The following is a 15,920-nucleotide window of genomic DNA, read 5'->3' on the forward strand; positions in this document are numbered from 1 at the left end:
GCTGCAGAATGTGAAAGAAACACAACACAATGTGTGTGTGTTTTTGTGTGAGTGCGTTAGTGTGTGTGTGTTCAGACCTGTGCGTGCACATAGGAGGGAGTTTCAAAAGCTCATTACAGACAATCTGAGCTGTTATTTCTCATGAGCTCATTCACTGGCACTGAGACAGCACTTATGTCAGTGTGTGTGTGTGTGTGTGTGTGTGTGTGTGTATTGAGATGTGTTTGTGCAGGTCCTGATGGTTTTTCCACTTTATGATCTTTAAGAAGGCTGAACATTTGTGTCCTCATGTCTGATTTTTGCACATTTGAACTGATCCTGATCTGTGGACCAAATCAAATAAAACAAGTTATAATTATATATAATAAAACTGTATGATAGTAAGTGAATGAATGGACAGCGAGTGTTCACAGTAAATCAGATACGAGTCTGATGGATTCTTTGAAACTTTCTGCAGTTACAGAATGTGATCATTAAATGATCTTTGTGTATTTGAAGTTTTCTGGAGTGACGAATCGCTTCATATGGTCTCATTAAAGTGTTGTGTTTTACTCTCTAGTCAAACTCACGATCTTATGAGCTGGCAATAAAATGTGCTAATGCTTGAAATATGAGTGTGTTCTTTAGATAGACGTTCATTTCCAGAAGAATGAGAGAGAAGTCCTGCTTTATTTTGCACGCTGGTCATGTGTTTGGCAGTAGATTTGTGTTGTGTTCATGTGTAAGTACTGGAGACGTTCCTAATGGCACAGCCCTGAAGAACAGTGCAGATCTCTAGAAGTTTCTTTTTAGGAAGTCAGTTCACTCTGCAACCAGAACAGTTGGTCAAAATTACAATCGAACAACATACAGTACTTCAATTCAGCAGTAAAATCTGACTGCACTGGTATCAGAAGTGCTTCTTTAGCTCAGATAACATTAAAAATAAATATTCCCAATTTGTACAGTTAATGCACATGCATGTTCACGAGTTGATTGACAGGTGATGTCTGTATCTAAAAGGTGATTGGCTCTTACCTGTAAAGCGGGACTTCCTTTACACATCCATTGACTGTTGGGTATTCAAATTTGTCCCATTCATTTTAATAGAAGTGTCCCGTCTCTGCTAAATGATCTCTAGTAACACTTTACAATACAGTTACATTTGTTAACTAACTAATATAAATATTATTTAACAGCATCAGTTAACATGAACTAACAATGTACAATACGTTTACTGCATTTATTATATGTATTTAAAACTGTTAATTTCAACAATTATCAATACATTTTTAAAATCAAAAGTTCTATGACATTAGTTAATGCACTAACATGAACTGACAATGTAACTATATTTTTATTAACTAATAATTACAAAGATTAATAAATTATGTTAAAAAGATATTATTCATTGTTTGTTCATAATAATTAATGTATTAAATAAGAGATAATGCACAATCAGCCGGTTGTCATCACAAAATAAACCCGACAGGATGATCAGGACCCCGATGTGAAGCGGACACTCTTGCATCATCCTGAAGGGGTTTATTCTGTTATAACAACCATCTGACTGTACATTATCCTGCTTATTACACGACTACTAACCTAATAAATAAATGCTAAATATTCATTTGAGTTGAAATTATTTTATTAGTTTACTTAGCACAGTGATCCGAGAAGCAGGAAAGATGACTCGCAGAATCCGGATGAGCAGTCTGATATGTGGATGTGCGGTTGTTAATGAGAAATATCAGAACACTGGATGGCGCCATTGACCAGTCAGGATCCAGTATTCCAGAGAGCCGTGTCATAACTAATGTTAATGAACAGAACCTCAATTTAAAGAGTTATCCAAGTTTCCTTTAGTAATCTCAGACTCTTGCAGAAACAACTCATTACATAACTTTTAATTTTAAGAGTCATTAAATCAACACTTTTGTTGAGAATGTTTTAGAAAGTATTTTTTGCATGAATTCAAAGATTACATTTCTAATAACCTGACGCATGCATTTCAAACTAGATTTGGTGATGTCATCAATTGAAAAAAGTATTTATTAATAAATACGTTTTCATAAGATTTAACAAATTAAGTTTTCAGTAGTCAAAATCATGATATAAAAACAATAGAAGTATTTGCTGACTGAGATTATTAATAGTGCTGGAAAGAGTTCTGAAAATCCCTCATGACTGAATGATTTGCTATTGAAGAAATCATGTTCACATTTAAATACAGAGTAATAAAATGGCTCTAGTAAGAGTAAAAAAGTTATTTCTTTTATGACATTTTATAATGACTCTAATGAAATTTTACCAGATAGTTCTCCCATTAATTACCCAAACGTGTTATGTTGCCTTTAAAAATGACTTTATTTGGCTGTGTGTGTGTGTTTCCTTTAGACTTAATCTCAGAGTGTTACACTGGTAAACTCAGATGACATCATTTTGTGATTGTGCCGAGGACAACTGCTTTATTGATGGATCAGATTGGCCTGAACACGCTAAACACACACTATTAATAATGCCTGAATGGACATGTTCATTATTCATCAAACCACATTACGTAACATTCCTCTGTGTTTACCTTTGGCAGGTAATCATGCGTTCCCGTAGCAACAGTCTGGAGAACAGCGGGAAGTCGAAGGCGGGAAAATCACTTCGGCAAACGTGTGAGCGTGATGAGGCGTGTCGCAGGACGAGACGCGCTCATGAAGACACAGGCTCTGTTCAGAGGAACCACATGAGCGGCACACACCAAACACAGAGAGACAGAACCGCCACATCAACGGTGAGGAGTCGAGATCTGTCACGAGACGACCTGCTGTTTCTCCTCAGCATGCTGGAAGGAGAACTACAGGTCAGTCGAGAAGACAACAAGACACACTGACACTAACAGGAGTCTGATCATACATGTCAGTGCTGTGGTGTGGTGCTTCGAGTCATGGTGCTCACACTGATGGTGACAGGTTTGAGTCCAGCCAGCAACCTCTTTGTCTTATGTGACATATAAAAAGCCTGTCTGTGTGTGCTCCACACAGAATATACAGCACATGTGACTGAACTCTACATTATAGGACAGGAAGGGCATTTATTTTCTGAAATACTTCTGCAGTACCTTGCAATAGTTTGCATTCCCTCACAAAAAGATCAAAATTCCCCTGCAATAAGTTGCCACGCCTTGACTGAAGGGATGCCGTTGGGAGACATCCTCTGCTCGCTCGCTTCGTTCGTGGAGCAATGTGACTGAGACCTGTTGCTAGGTCCAGGATCCCTTCATGGAACTTAGCAACAGTCCTTGAGGGTCTGGTTGAGACCCCCTTCGAACCTCAAGAGTCAGCGTCTGATAAACTTCTGACTCTCAAGATGGTTTTTCTTATGGCAAATACTTCACTAAAAAGAATTGGGGATCTGCAGGCTCTGTCTGTCTTTCCATCCTGCTTAGATTTTGCCCCAGGAATGGCTAAAGCAATACTGCACCCTCATCCTGACTACCTGCCTAAGGTTCCTTCCTCGACCGTACATCCAGTCATTCTCGAAGCCTTCTGCTCCCCGGCATTTACAATGCTGTGTCCAGTCCGTGCCCTTCAGACTTATGTCCACCGCACTAGCCAGTGGCGTAAGTCAGGTCAACTATTCATTTTTCATGGGGGCCATAAAAAAGGTGTGGCCGCCACCAAGCAGACTATGTCACATTGGGTGAGGGATGCTATTGCCCTTGCCTACGAGGTGTGTGGTCAAGCATCGCCAGTAGGTATCAGGGCTCACTCTACCAGAGGGATCACCTCCTCTAAAGCTTTGGCTAGAGGTGTCCCTCTGCAACATGTTTGTGATACGGCAGGCTGGTCCTCTCCGCATACATTCATAAGATTCTATAGTTTGGATGTTCATGCCACTCCGGGCTCTTATGTCCTTGAGTCTACATCACAAGCTCATATCTGAGACCTCTCGCGCACTTGTGAGCACAACTACACAACCTTAAGGGGTCCAGACATCCGCAGTGTGGCGACGTTGGTATTCTCGTTCCCAAAGCGATAAATCAGCGCAGCATCAAAGTGTAGCTTTTTGACAGGGAATGTCTCGGGTTACTTAGCTGTAACCCCTGTTCCCTGATAAAAGCGGAACGAGATGCTGCGCTTCATTGCTGCACTCGGATGCCCCAGGACTGCTCTTCAGACAAAATACCTGATGATGCACCTGTGACGCATCTAATTATAGCCCCTGTACCGGCGCATCCTGATGATGTCTGATGTGAGGCTATAAATTCTGGTCAATTTCATTGACGTGTTGCACACATATTCACAGCTGGTCACACCCAATGCGCTAAATCAGCGCAGCATCTCGTTCTGCTTTTATCAGGGAACAGGGGTTACAGTTAAGTAACCTGAGACATTTTGAGTTCTCTTGAAAGTGAGTTTTGTGTTCCCTCACTAAAAGTTTTGCGTTCCCTCACTAAAAGTTTGTGATCAATCAAAAAGTTTTGCGTTGGGGGTCTGTGTATCAACCAAATTGCCCCGGTTGCTTGGGAGGGTAGAGTCACATGGGGTAACCTCCTCGTGGTGGTGATTAGTGGTTCTCTCAATGGGGCGTGTGGTGAGTTGTGTGTGGATCGTGGAGAGTAGCGTGAGCCTCCACATACTGTGAGTCTCCTCGGTGTCATGCACAACGAGTCACGTGATCAGATGCGCGGATCTCAGAAGTGGAGGCAACTGAGACTTGTCCTCCGCCACCTGGTTGAGGTGAGTAACCGTGCCACCACGAGGACCTACTAAATAGTCGGAATTGGGCATTCCAAACTGGGAGAAAAAGGGGATACCCCCCCCCCCCACGCCGGAGGGTTTAAAAGCTGCCCTTTTCTGCTTTTAAACCCTCCAGTACTCTTTCCCCATAGGCTTCCATTGTAAATACATTTCTGTAATTGTAATGTTTACAACAGTACTTTTATAAGACACACTTTGTGTTTGTTGCAGGCGAGAGATGAGGTCATCACCGTCCTGAGAGCAGATAAAATCGATCTGTCTCTTCTGGAGGCCAAATACGGCTTTGTGACGCCTCATAAGGTTTTGAAGGCTCTGCAGAGAGATGCGATACAGGGCAAAAACTGCAGCTGGCAGGACGACATCTATGAGAAACCCATGACGGAGGTACTGCAGGTTCAAATAATGCTGCGTTCACATCCTGTCTTAATTACTGTCACTACCAGATGACAGCTCGGAGATTCTGCAAAGGCATCTGTTCATGATCCATGTGCGGATCTTTGTTGCTGATGACAGCAAAATATTTAATCACTACATTAATTCATTAATTCACCTCTAAATGTTCTTGAAAAATGTTTTATGTACAAAGAATGCGCTCCAGGTTACAGTGGCTATTTTTAATAACAGAAAATGCCATTTAAAAATCAAAAACAAATGTGTAAACTGCTTGTAACTGTTGAGGCCGCTGTCATATTGGTTCTTTTTACCTCAGGACTGTCAAATCAGAGTATTTATTGAATTCAGAGTTTATAACTTGGCATTATGAGTTCTACCAAGATGTGAATTCTTTACTAGTTGAAATATTGTATATACAGTATTTGTAGTGAATGCATTAATAAGCACTGAGCACTTCTGGAGAGAATACTTATAGAGTGTTTTGCAGTATTTGTTTATATAATGCAAGCTCTGATTCCTGCATGTTCTCTGTCAGTTGGACAGGTTGGTGGAACAGCAGCGAGAGACGTACAGATGGATGTTGGAGCAGCTGCTGATGGTGGAACAATCTCACAGACAGACACTGAACAGACTGGAGGACGAGAAGAGAAACCACAGCGACTTCATGAGGAAGAGTGACGAGTTCACCGGCCTCCTGGAGCAGGAGAGAGAGAGGTCAGTCACCTGTGCCACAGTAAATGAAAGGGGCTGTTTATAACAGCCAAAAATAAAAGTTCTGTCATCATTCAGTCACCCTCATGTCATTTCAAACCTGTATGATTTTCTTTCTTCAGTGTAACACAAAAGGAGATGTTAGGTAGAATGTTTGCCTCAGTCACCATTCACTTTCATTGTATGAAAAAAAAGATGCAGGGAAAGTAAATGGTGACCGACTGTCAAATGTTTTGCTTGAAAAGTGTGTTTGTGCTATCTTTCTTTAACCTCCTGAGACCCCTGTGTGACTGCTGTGTGCATTTTCCATTTCCCTTTTTGATTTGTAACTAGTAGCACCTAATAAACGCACACATTTTTATTTCTAGAGCAAATCGTTTTTCTAAAAATGTATGTTCTCTTATGTGGACAGCGAGAGCTATAGGATGCTCTAATAAGCATAAACGTTACTAAAATGTGTTACATTTCTCTAAAATCAAGTATATTTCTTGTGGTTGGAGTATATTTATATTTTTTAATGCAGGTATTTTTCTGAGGTAGCTTGAGACGTACAACACGAGTAAAACTGCGTTCATCAAAGCACTTCAGTGAAACTGATCAGTTTAGTGTCTTTATATATTTTACGGTCATGGTACTTGTTATCTAATCCAGTTCAGAAAAGCTCCATTTTCTAGGAGCATCACTGGCCTAATTTAAGATCTTCAAGATCAGATTACATCAACTGACACTCGTCAAACTTTCATAAACGAACTGCAGCAGATGTTGAACTTGATGAGAATTGTGTAAAAACTGTTTGCCTGTGCAGCCCTCGAATAGAAACAAATCTCAGAAATGGCCAGCAGGACGGGATTTAATTCAGAACGGTCTTGACTTCAGGAACTCAGTGTGTGTTAATGAATGAGTCTCTGAAGTTTTGTGTCTGTGTGACTCATCCAGAAGAGTCTCCACAGCTGTTCTGTATTTCGCACTGACTCTAACTGCAGCCCATTCTCCTTATGAAACATCTCTGGAAGTGTGTGTCATCTGCGATTAGACTGGCTGATCCGAGGGTGTTTGGTTTGGCCAATGACTCGATTCTGGGCTCAAACATGAGTGTGTCTGACACGAGTGAAGCCATGAAAAATATCTGCTCATCCAAGGTGAAGTTAATTACCATGTGAGGAGGAGACGCCAGACATTTATACTGGACACATTCACAAAACGCCACTGATCAAGCACCATGTTCAACAGGACGGTGGTCGCAGTGGAAACGCCTGCCGAGGTCTCATGTTTGAGATAACATGTTTGGCAGATATTTCTGTATGAAACTGTGGAATTAAATGGACTGAAGTGTTTTACTGTTGAAATGAGTAACGTGAAGAGATTTCAGTTGATTATTGAGAAAATGATGTCAAATTAAACAGCTCGACAGCTCACGATAAACTTCAGACACATTCACTTTCATGTGTGTGTGTGTGTGTGATTGAGAGAGTGTGTGTGTGTGTGTGTGTGATTGAGAACGTGTGTGTGTGTGTGTGTGTGTGTGTGTGTGTGTGTGTGAGTGTGTCAAGTCAAGTCAATTTTATTTGTATAGCGCCTTTCACAACACACAGTTTCAAAGCAGCTTTACAGAAGATCAGCCCGGGTGATCTATATACTGTAGCAAGGGTAAAAGATGATATCGTTTTTTTATTTATATCTGGCGGTGTCACATTAAGCATTATTTGTTCAAAAGACTTACATTTATATCCTGTCCTCTGAGTTGTAGCGTGGCCACATAAGGGGAAGCTTTTAAATAAGGTTAATGACAAAAAACTAATTATGTTTAGTCATTATAGTCTATTAGTGATATTGTTTTCCCCTGTATGCTATATTTGCCTCAGCTGTTGTGTATTTGACTCCGATTTCTGTTCGAGCGAGATCTTCTCGTGTATTCGCGTCACGTGATTACCTGCCACGTAAATAGGAAGAGACTGTGACTTTCTATATAAGGAACCGGTATGCCGGTCTTCGAGAGGCGTACTCTCAATCACAAACTTACCTGTTCATTCGTTGGATTATTACTGCTGACTGACCTGGAAGCGCGGGGTCGCCGTTCCTCGAGGAGTAATTTCGCTTGGCTCGCAGCCTGGATTACTTTTATCAGAGGACATAAGCCAGTCATCTTCTCTTGATCTTGCTCACGGACTACACAAATTCCCGGTGAGACTGATGTGAACGCTGTCATTAACTCTGTGCATGCTGGATTCCACTTTTACACTCACATACACCTTGCCTTGTATTATTGTAAATGCTATTTTGGTTTGTAAGTACACTTGGGTTGATTGTTTATTCATCAGTGTTGTGTAACACTTTTTTCTACTCTGTAGCCTATAGAAACGGGACATTTGTTCCCATTATTTTGTTATACTCAACTTTATTATATTGTGGAGTGTTACAGAGTAACACCAAAAACTTCACTGTAAATTGTAGCAACACCTCCTCCTCGACCCTTCAGATGAGGCTCATATTTATAACAATAACTTGGGGGAGTAGATTCATTTAAACTAATAAATTCATCCGGTTTAAGCAGGTTTCAATCAAACAGAGCGCATCCAATCTATGAAAAAGATCTAATGTTTAGTAGCCCTATTTTTATATGATGTGTATTTTTAATTTGTTTGTTTTGTTCAAGTTTGACCTTAATTAAATTGTTTCTAAATTATTTAGTGAGGGATTTGTGTTTTGTAGTTCGGGGAATAGACACAGTCTCTATGAGATATCTAGGTGATACAGTCTCTATGTGTTGTAGTTTATGGGACCTGTGTGACGTCTCAAGGCAGCTAGCAGACATTCGGATTAACCAGTCTGTCTTCTTCCTGACCTGGGCCCCAGTTAGTCAAATACTATCATTAAGACTATGAGCCAAATTACTAGAGAGGAGAGCGGCACCTTCCCTGGAGGGATGGAGTCCGTCTCTCTTTAGCAGGTCAGGTCTACCCCAAAAACTCTTCCAATGGTCTATAAATCCTATTCTATTCTTCAGACACCATTCAGACATCCAGCCATTCAGTGACACTAATCTACTATAAACCTCATCACCACGACGAGCAGGGAGAGGTCCAGAGCATATTACAGTGTCTGTCATTGTTTTGGCAAATTCGCACACCACTTTAACATTATCTTTAGTGATCTCCAACTGGCGAAGCCGGACGTCGTTAGTGCCGACATGGATAACAATTTTAGAAAATCTATGTTTAGCATTAGCCAGCACTTGTAAATTTCATTTGATGTCAGACGCTCTGGCCCCCAAAATGCAATTAACAATAGAATTGCCAATAACAAGGTCTCTTTCAACATGTTTCTCAGTGGGTGCATCACTGAGTGGGGAGAATTGAATGGAAACCCTAACAGGAGCGGGAGAGTGGTGTCTCTTTGCTGAGCGAGTCTCTAACGCATTAAACTTCTCCATAAGCCTGACTAATTCCTTAAATTTATCACATGTGTATCCCTCACTGCTGATGGAGGAGGCTATTGTAAACATGTGACATGCAATGCAGGAAGAAATAACATGAGTGGATGACATGACTTACCACAAGTTGTTAGTTGTTCCTGAGCATTGAGGGTTTGAGATTGATGTGAATCCCTCACAAAATTGTTTGTTGTTGGTGGTGGTTGTTCTTGATAAGCAGTGTTTTGAGATCGATGCAATCCATGTAGCACAGAGGAGAGAGACGGTTGCATGATGAAAAATGCACGCAGTTGAATCGTGATAAGAAAATAATACGAGGGAAACACGATGCGCGCTTAAAAATGGCAGATGTTAAGGATTAAAGGCTGAAAACAGATACAGTATATAAGCGATGCTAAAAATACTAGCAGGCTACAAACACAGATACAGTTAAAATACAGGTAAAATACACGCAGATGAACAGTAGAAAAGCGGAAAAACGCGGTAAAATGACAAAGGATATAATGTTGAATGAAGAATATAACGATAAACGTTTGAGAATAAGAATAAGCAATGCTAAGCAGCCTAAGCAGGCTACAAACACACTCTCGTGCAGCGTGCCTTCGGCAACAGGAAGTCCAGTGACGTCAGAATCCGGTAGATGACACTGTGTGTGTGTGTGAGAGTGTGTGTGTGTGTGTGTGTGTTGTGTATGTGTGTGTGTGAGTGTGTGTGCGTGTTTATGTGATTTATGAGGACATTTCTAGTGTCCCCATAATTCAAATCGCTTAAAAATCATACTAAACAATGTTTTATTGAAAATGTAAAAATGCAGAAGGTTTCCTGTGAGGGTTAGGTTTAGGGGTAGGGTTAGGTTTAGAGGATAGAATCTATAGTTTGTACAGTATAAAAGTCATTATGTCTATGGAAAGTCCTCATAATGATAGGTAGACCAAAATGTGTGTGTGTGTTGTGTGTGTGAGTGTGTAGTGTGTGTGTAGTGTGTGTGTGTGTATAGTGTGTGTGTGTGTGTAGTGTGTGTGGGTGTGTGTGTGTAAGTAAGAAGCCTTCTATGACCTCCTGTCACAGGTGTTGGCTAAAGTGGCCCCTCAGGATAGAATCATCATGTTGGGTGATTTCAATGCCCGAGTTGGTCATGATGCTAGCACCTGGTCAGGAGTGGTTGGAAGACATGGGCCTGATCAGCTCAATAACAACGGCAGGAGGCTGCTAGTTTTTTGTGCAGCCCATGGGCTTGTAATTACCAACACACTGTTCCAGCATCGGCATATCCACACAACATCATTGATGCATGCCGGGTCCAAGCAAGAATATCTGCTGGACTACATAATGACAGAACAGCGGATGCGGGCCCATGTCCTTGACACCAGGACCTACCGTGGGGCTGATCTGCCCACTGACCATCGACTCGTCATCTGTAAGATGTGCCTGCCATTCTTCCACTCCGGTGGTGGGTGTAAACCTAGGACCCCTTTCAAACCCATAGTGGCCTGGTCTAGGCTAGCTGATGAAAGTTGCAAGTGAGAATTTCAGCATCGCTTGCAGCTGGGGTTGGCATCATCCTCCACTCCTCTGGATGTCGAGGGGAAATGGGCGAGAAAGGTCCTGGCAAGGATTATTCAACATCGCATTGCCAGGCACACTGAGAAGAGACTTGCAGAGCCCCAGTGTGGTTTCAGGAAGGGGCGGTCCTGCACAGATGCCATATTCTCTGTCCGTCTGCTACAGCAGAGGTGTAGGGAATTCCAGCAAGACCTACATCTCTGCTTTATTGACCTGGTCAAGCCCTATGATACCATCAGTATGCCTGGGATCTGGGTTGTTCTTTGTGCTTTCGGAGTCCCAGACCCGCTGCTCGCGATCATTAAGGACCTTCATGATGGTGAGCGGGCCCGGATAAAACTAGGTGGTCGGGAGTCAGAGCCATTCCCTGTTCACCTTGGAGTGCGACAGGGATGTCCTCTGGCTCCCACATTATTTAATATCTATTTCAACAACGTGGTTTGTGAAGCCTTCGATGGCTGTACTGGAGGAATTTCCATCTGGTACAGATATAATGGGAGGTTGATCGATGCCCGGGTGCGGTCAAGGGATGGCTCCCTATTGGTCAACCACATTATGTATGCTGATGATCTGGTGATTGCTGCTCACTCAGAGGAGGAGTTGGGGGCGCTGCTGATGAAGGCTTGTGAAGGATGCTGCTGGCCAGTTGGAGGCAGTCGCCCTCCAACAACAACGGAGCGCAGAGGAGCGATGCTCACAACAATGAGCAGAGCACAGGGTGGCTAAAGCACAGCAAGTTGGCACAGTACGGGGCACAGGTGGTGCATCAGCCAGTCATCTCAGTCATTCGACCCGTGTCACCTGTTGGATCTGTCCCGTGATCTCCTGCCAGTTCGACACTTCACATGGCCTTAACGTGCACATAGCCTGGCACAAGCGTCGTGGTGACGTCACCGCCACTTAGTGGCGAATGGCGGTTGTTGTTGTGTGTGTAGTGTGTGTTTGTGTGTATGTTGTGTGTGCAGTGTGTGTGTGTGTGTGTAAGTGTGTGGGTGTTGTGTGTGTGTGTGTGTGTGTGTGTGTGTGTGTGTGTGTTTGAGTGTGTGTGAGTGTTTTAACATCGTTTCACGACAGCTTTGAATTTGACTCATCCCATCAGAGTTTAGTGTCAGAAATTGCTATTATTAACCACAAATAGACGCTGCTGTTGTTCTAAAGCATTACAGCAGAGAGACGCAACAGTATCATTAAATATTTGTAGAAGCGAGTGCTTATGTTATCACAGCGAGAGGCGTGTGGACATGTCGTCCGTTTGAAGTGCAGCAGGTTTTAATTTCATGCTCATTAATCAAGTGTGAAGTGGACCAAGGAAGGGACGGAAACAGATGTCAGCTTAAGGGGTAAGCTTTATTATTACAGTTAATTTGCTTGTATCACACACAACTATTCTTTGCTTTGTGTCAGGCTCTCTCCCCATGCTCTGTGGCTGCTGGCTTTTTATCCGCTCTCCTCACGCTACTGCAATTAGAGACAGGTGTTAGACATAATTTAGCTCAGGTGTGAGCGCCCTTACCGCTTTTCTCTCCCGGACGGGCGCTTGACCACGCCCCCGATGCCACATACCCCCACCGCCCGACTCAGGCCGGGGCGTCATCCGGCCTGCCTACCACTCCCCCCCCCCATTTCTGGAGAGGAAGTCAGCGGCAGCCATCTGCACCCCGGTCTGTGGACCACCTTGAACTTAAAAGGCTGGAGGGCCAGATACCAACGGGTGATCCGGGCGTTAGTATCTTTCATGCGGTGGAGCCACTGCAGTGGGGCATGATCCGAGCAGAGGGTGAAGGCCCGCCCCAGCAGGTAGTATCGGAGGGTGAGGACCGCCCACTTGATGGCCAGACACTCCTTCTCTACGGTGCTGTACTTAGTCTCCCTTAAGGAGAGCTTCCGGCTAATGTACAGCACCGGGCTCCTCTCCCTCCACCACCTGCGATAGTACGGCCCCCAGCCCTCTGTCTGAAGCGTCCGTCTGCAAAACAAAAGGGAGAGAGAAGTCAGGTGCATGCAAAAGCGGCCCCCCACAAAGTGCAGCTTTAATCTGTGTAAACACCTGTTGGCACTGCTCTGACCATTGGACCGGATCTGGAGCCCCCTTTTTAGTGAGGTCAGTCAGCGGGCTGGTGACGTCCGAATAATTAGGCACAAATCTTCTGTAATAGCCAGCCAGCCCCAGGAACTGCCTCACCCCCTTTTTGGTCTTAGGTCTAGGGCAAGTCGCAATCGCCATGGTCTTATCAATTTGGGGACGCACCTGGCCATGACCCAAGTGGAATCCCAGATACCGTACCTCCACACGCCCAATCGTGCACTTCTTAGGGTTTGCTGTGAGCCCCGCCCGCCGCAGCGATCTCAGGACGGCCCTCAGATGTTGCATGTGCCGCTGCCAATCATTGCTATAAATGATAATATCATCTAAATAGGCAGCGGCGTGACGGTGTGCGGTCTGAGGATCCGATCCATGAGTCGCTGAAACGTGGCCGGAGCCCCAAACAAACCGAAAGGAAGCATCACAAATTGGTGTAATCCAAACGGCGTAGTGAAGGCTGTTTTCTCACGGGACATTGGTGTCAAGGGGATCTGCCAATAACCCTTTGTTAAATCCAAGGTCGAATAAAATCGAGCAGTACCTAACCGATCGAGCAGTTCATCAACACGGGGCATTGGGTACGCGTCAAATTTAGACACCGCGTTGACTTTTCTGTAATCCACGCAGAATCGAACAGACCCATCACTCTTGGGAACAAGAACAACCGGGCTGGACCAATCACTGTGGGATTCCTCTATTACGCCCATATCAAGCATTGCATCTAATTCCTCCCGTACTATTTTCTTTTTATGTTCAGGTAAGCGATCGGGGCGGCAACGCACCACCGCGCCCGGCTCGGTCTCGATGTGGTGCTGTATGTTGGTTGTACGGCCCGGTAGAGGGGAAAACACATCCGCAAATTCCTTTTGTAATCCAGAAACCTCTGTGAGTTGCCGCGGTGAGAGTTGGTCTCCACAAGTAACCGGAGTGTTAAGATTGTAGTTTTTGTTTACCTCCGGTCCGAGCTCCGCCCTCTCCGGAACTACCGTGGCCAACGTCACAGAGGCCGCCTCCTCTCTCCATAATTTCAGGAGGTTGAGGTGATAAATTTGACGTGCGCCCCCTCTATCGGTACGTTTAACTTCATAATCGAGATCCCCTACCCGTCGTGTGACCTCAAAGGGTCCTTGCCACTTGGCGAGTAATTTAGAGCTCGATGTTGGGAGTAATACGAGTACCTTATCTCCCGGTGCAAATTCCCGTAGCCGAGCACCCCTGTCATACAGCCGGCGTTGGCGTTCTTGAGCTTGGAGCAAATTCTCCTGTGTTAGTCGCCCCAGTGTGTGGAGTTTTGCTCTAAGATCAAGAACGAACTGAATTTCATTTTTGCTATTAGAAGGTCCCTCCTCCCACGCTTCACGGATGACATCAAGGACACCGCGGGGGCGTCGCCCGTACAGTAGCTCAAACGGGGAGAACCCTGTGGAGGCTTGTGGGACCTCTCGTACCGCAAACAACAGGGGGTCTAGCCACTTATCCCAATTTCTAGTGTCATCGTGTACGAATTTACGAATCATGTTCTTGAGCGTTTTATTAAATCGCTCCACTAGGCCATCAGTCTGCGGGTGGTAAACGCTAGTGCAAATCGATTTAATGTCCAAGAGCTCGTAAAGTTCGCGAAGTGTTCATGACATAAAAGTCGTGCCTTGATCGGTGAGGATTTCTTTCAGAATCCCCACCCGGGAGATTATCTTGAAGAGTGCCCCTGCAACACTACGTGCTGAGATGTTGCTCAGAGGCACTGCTTCCGGATATCGCGTCGCGTAATCCACTAGGACTAACACGAAGCGATGTCCGCGTGCTGACCGTTCTAATGGCCCGACGAGGTCCATCCCAATTCTTTCAAAGGGAACCTCAATTAATGGTAGAGGGCGCAATGGCGCTTTTGGGGTGGCCGGTGGGTTTACCAGCTGACATTCACGGTACGCCGCACACCACCTGCGGACGTCACCGCCAATGCCCGGCCAATAGAAACGGGCTATTAGACGGAGAAGTGTTTTCCGTTCCCCTAGGTGACCGGCCATAGGATTATAGTGAGCCGCCTGGAAGACCATTTCCCGGCGGCTCCGTGGAATCAACAATTGCGTTACTTCCTCCTTTGTTTGAGCATCCTGCGTCACTCTATATAACCGATCTCTAATCATGGCAAAATATGGGTATGAAAGGGCGATGCCCGGCCGGAGCTGTTGACCATCAATTACGCTCACTTGGTCAAGAGCATGTTTAAGGGATTCGTCCCGCGACTGCTCCAGAGGAAAGTCCCCCTCAGGGAATTCCCTGAGAGTAGGGGCGGCCACCTCGCCCCTTCCCTCGTCATTCAGAGCAGCCGAGGACGGCCCCGGCTCCGCCTCCCCTGCCAAAGCATCGCACACCGCACACCTCTTTATGCAGGACCCATCCACACAAATACCCTCTAAAATATCTTTAAAATTCGGCCAATCGGTACCCAAGATTAGCGGATGGGTGAGGCGGAACTAACCGCTGCCTCCACACTATGGTTTTTTCCCTGAATTTAATCGCCAAGGTCACCATGGGATACTTGTGAACATCCCCATGCACACACCTCACCCTCACCAGTTTAGCTACACCCAAAGCCCCGGGTTGAACCAAGCGTTGATGGATGGTGGTCTGGTTACAGCCGGTAACCAACAATGCTTGGTATGTACCCCCCTGGATCCTTACCGGAACACGGTATGCTCCAGCCCGATCGGGGGCAGCCTGCGGGAAGTCGGAGACCCGCACCACCGTCCCTATTTCCATCAGCGGACACTGATCCCGGAAGTGGTCTGGGTCTCCGCACCTCCAGCAGACCGGCCCAGGCGCCACGGCCGCACCCGTGCTGGCGGGCGCCCCCACCTGAGGAGGAGAGCGGCTGAAGGACGGGGAAGGGGTAGGCGGGTTTTCCCACGGCCGGGAAGCTGGTCTCATGAATCCTCCGCGCCTGCGGGGGGCAGGAACGGACCCTGGGGAGAGAGCAGAACGAGAGGGAAGAGGGGAGGGAGAGAGA

The 15,920-nt window shown here is 45.2% G+C and overlaps 1 protein-coding gene across 2 annotated transcripts in view; it reads left to right on the plus strand.

Moving 5' to 3' along the window:
* Positions 1 to 2,575: 2,575 nt before the first annotated feature.
* The window catches only part of LOC127633031 (filamin A-interacting protein 1-like), a 39,095-nt gene continuing 25,750 nt past the window's right edge, over positions 2,576 to 15,920 (plus strand). For both annotated transcript variants that reach the window (XM_052111891.1, XM_052111890.1), the window contains exons 1-3: positions 2,576 to 2,833; positions 4,944 to 5,117; positions 5,662 to 5,840. In XM_052111891.1, coding sequence (XP_051967851.1) covers positions 2,576 to 2,833; positions 4,944 to 5,117; positions 5,662 to 5,840 — 611 coding nt within the window. The remainder of the gene's footprint in view (positions 2,834 to 4,943; positions 5,118 to 5,661; positions 5,841 to 15,920) is intronic.

The sequence above is a fragment of the Xyrauchen texanus genome, chromosome 39 (genome assembly GCF_025860055.1).
Source record: "Xyrauchen texanus isolate HMW12.3.18 chromosome 39, RBS_HiC_50CHRs, whole genome shotgun sequence".
Lineage (NCBI taxonomy): Eukaryota > Metazoa > Chordata > Actinopteri > Cypriniformes > Catostomidae > Xyrauchen > Xyrauchen texanus.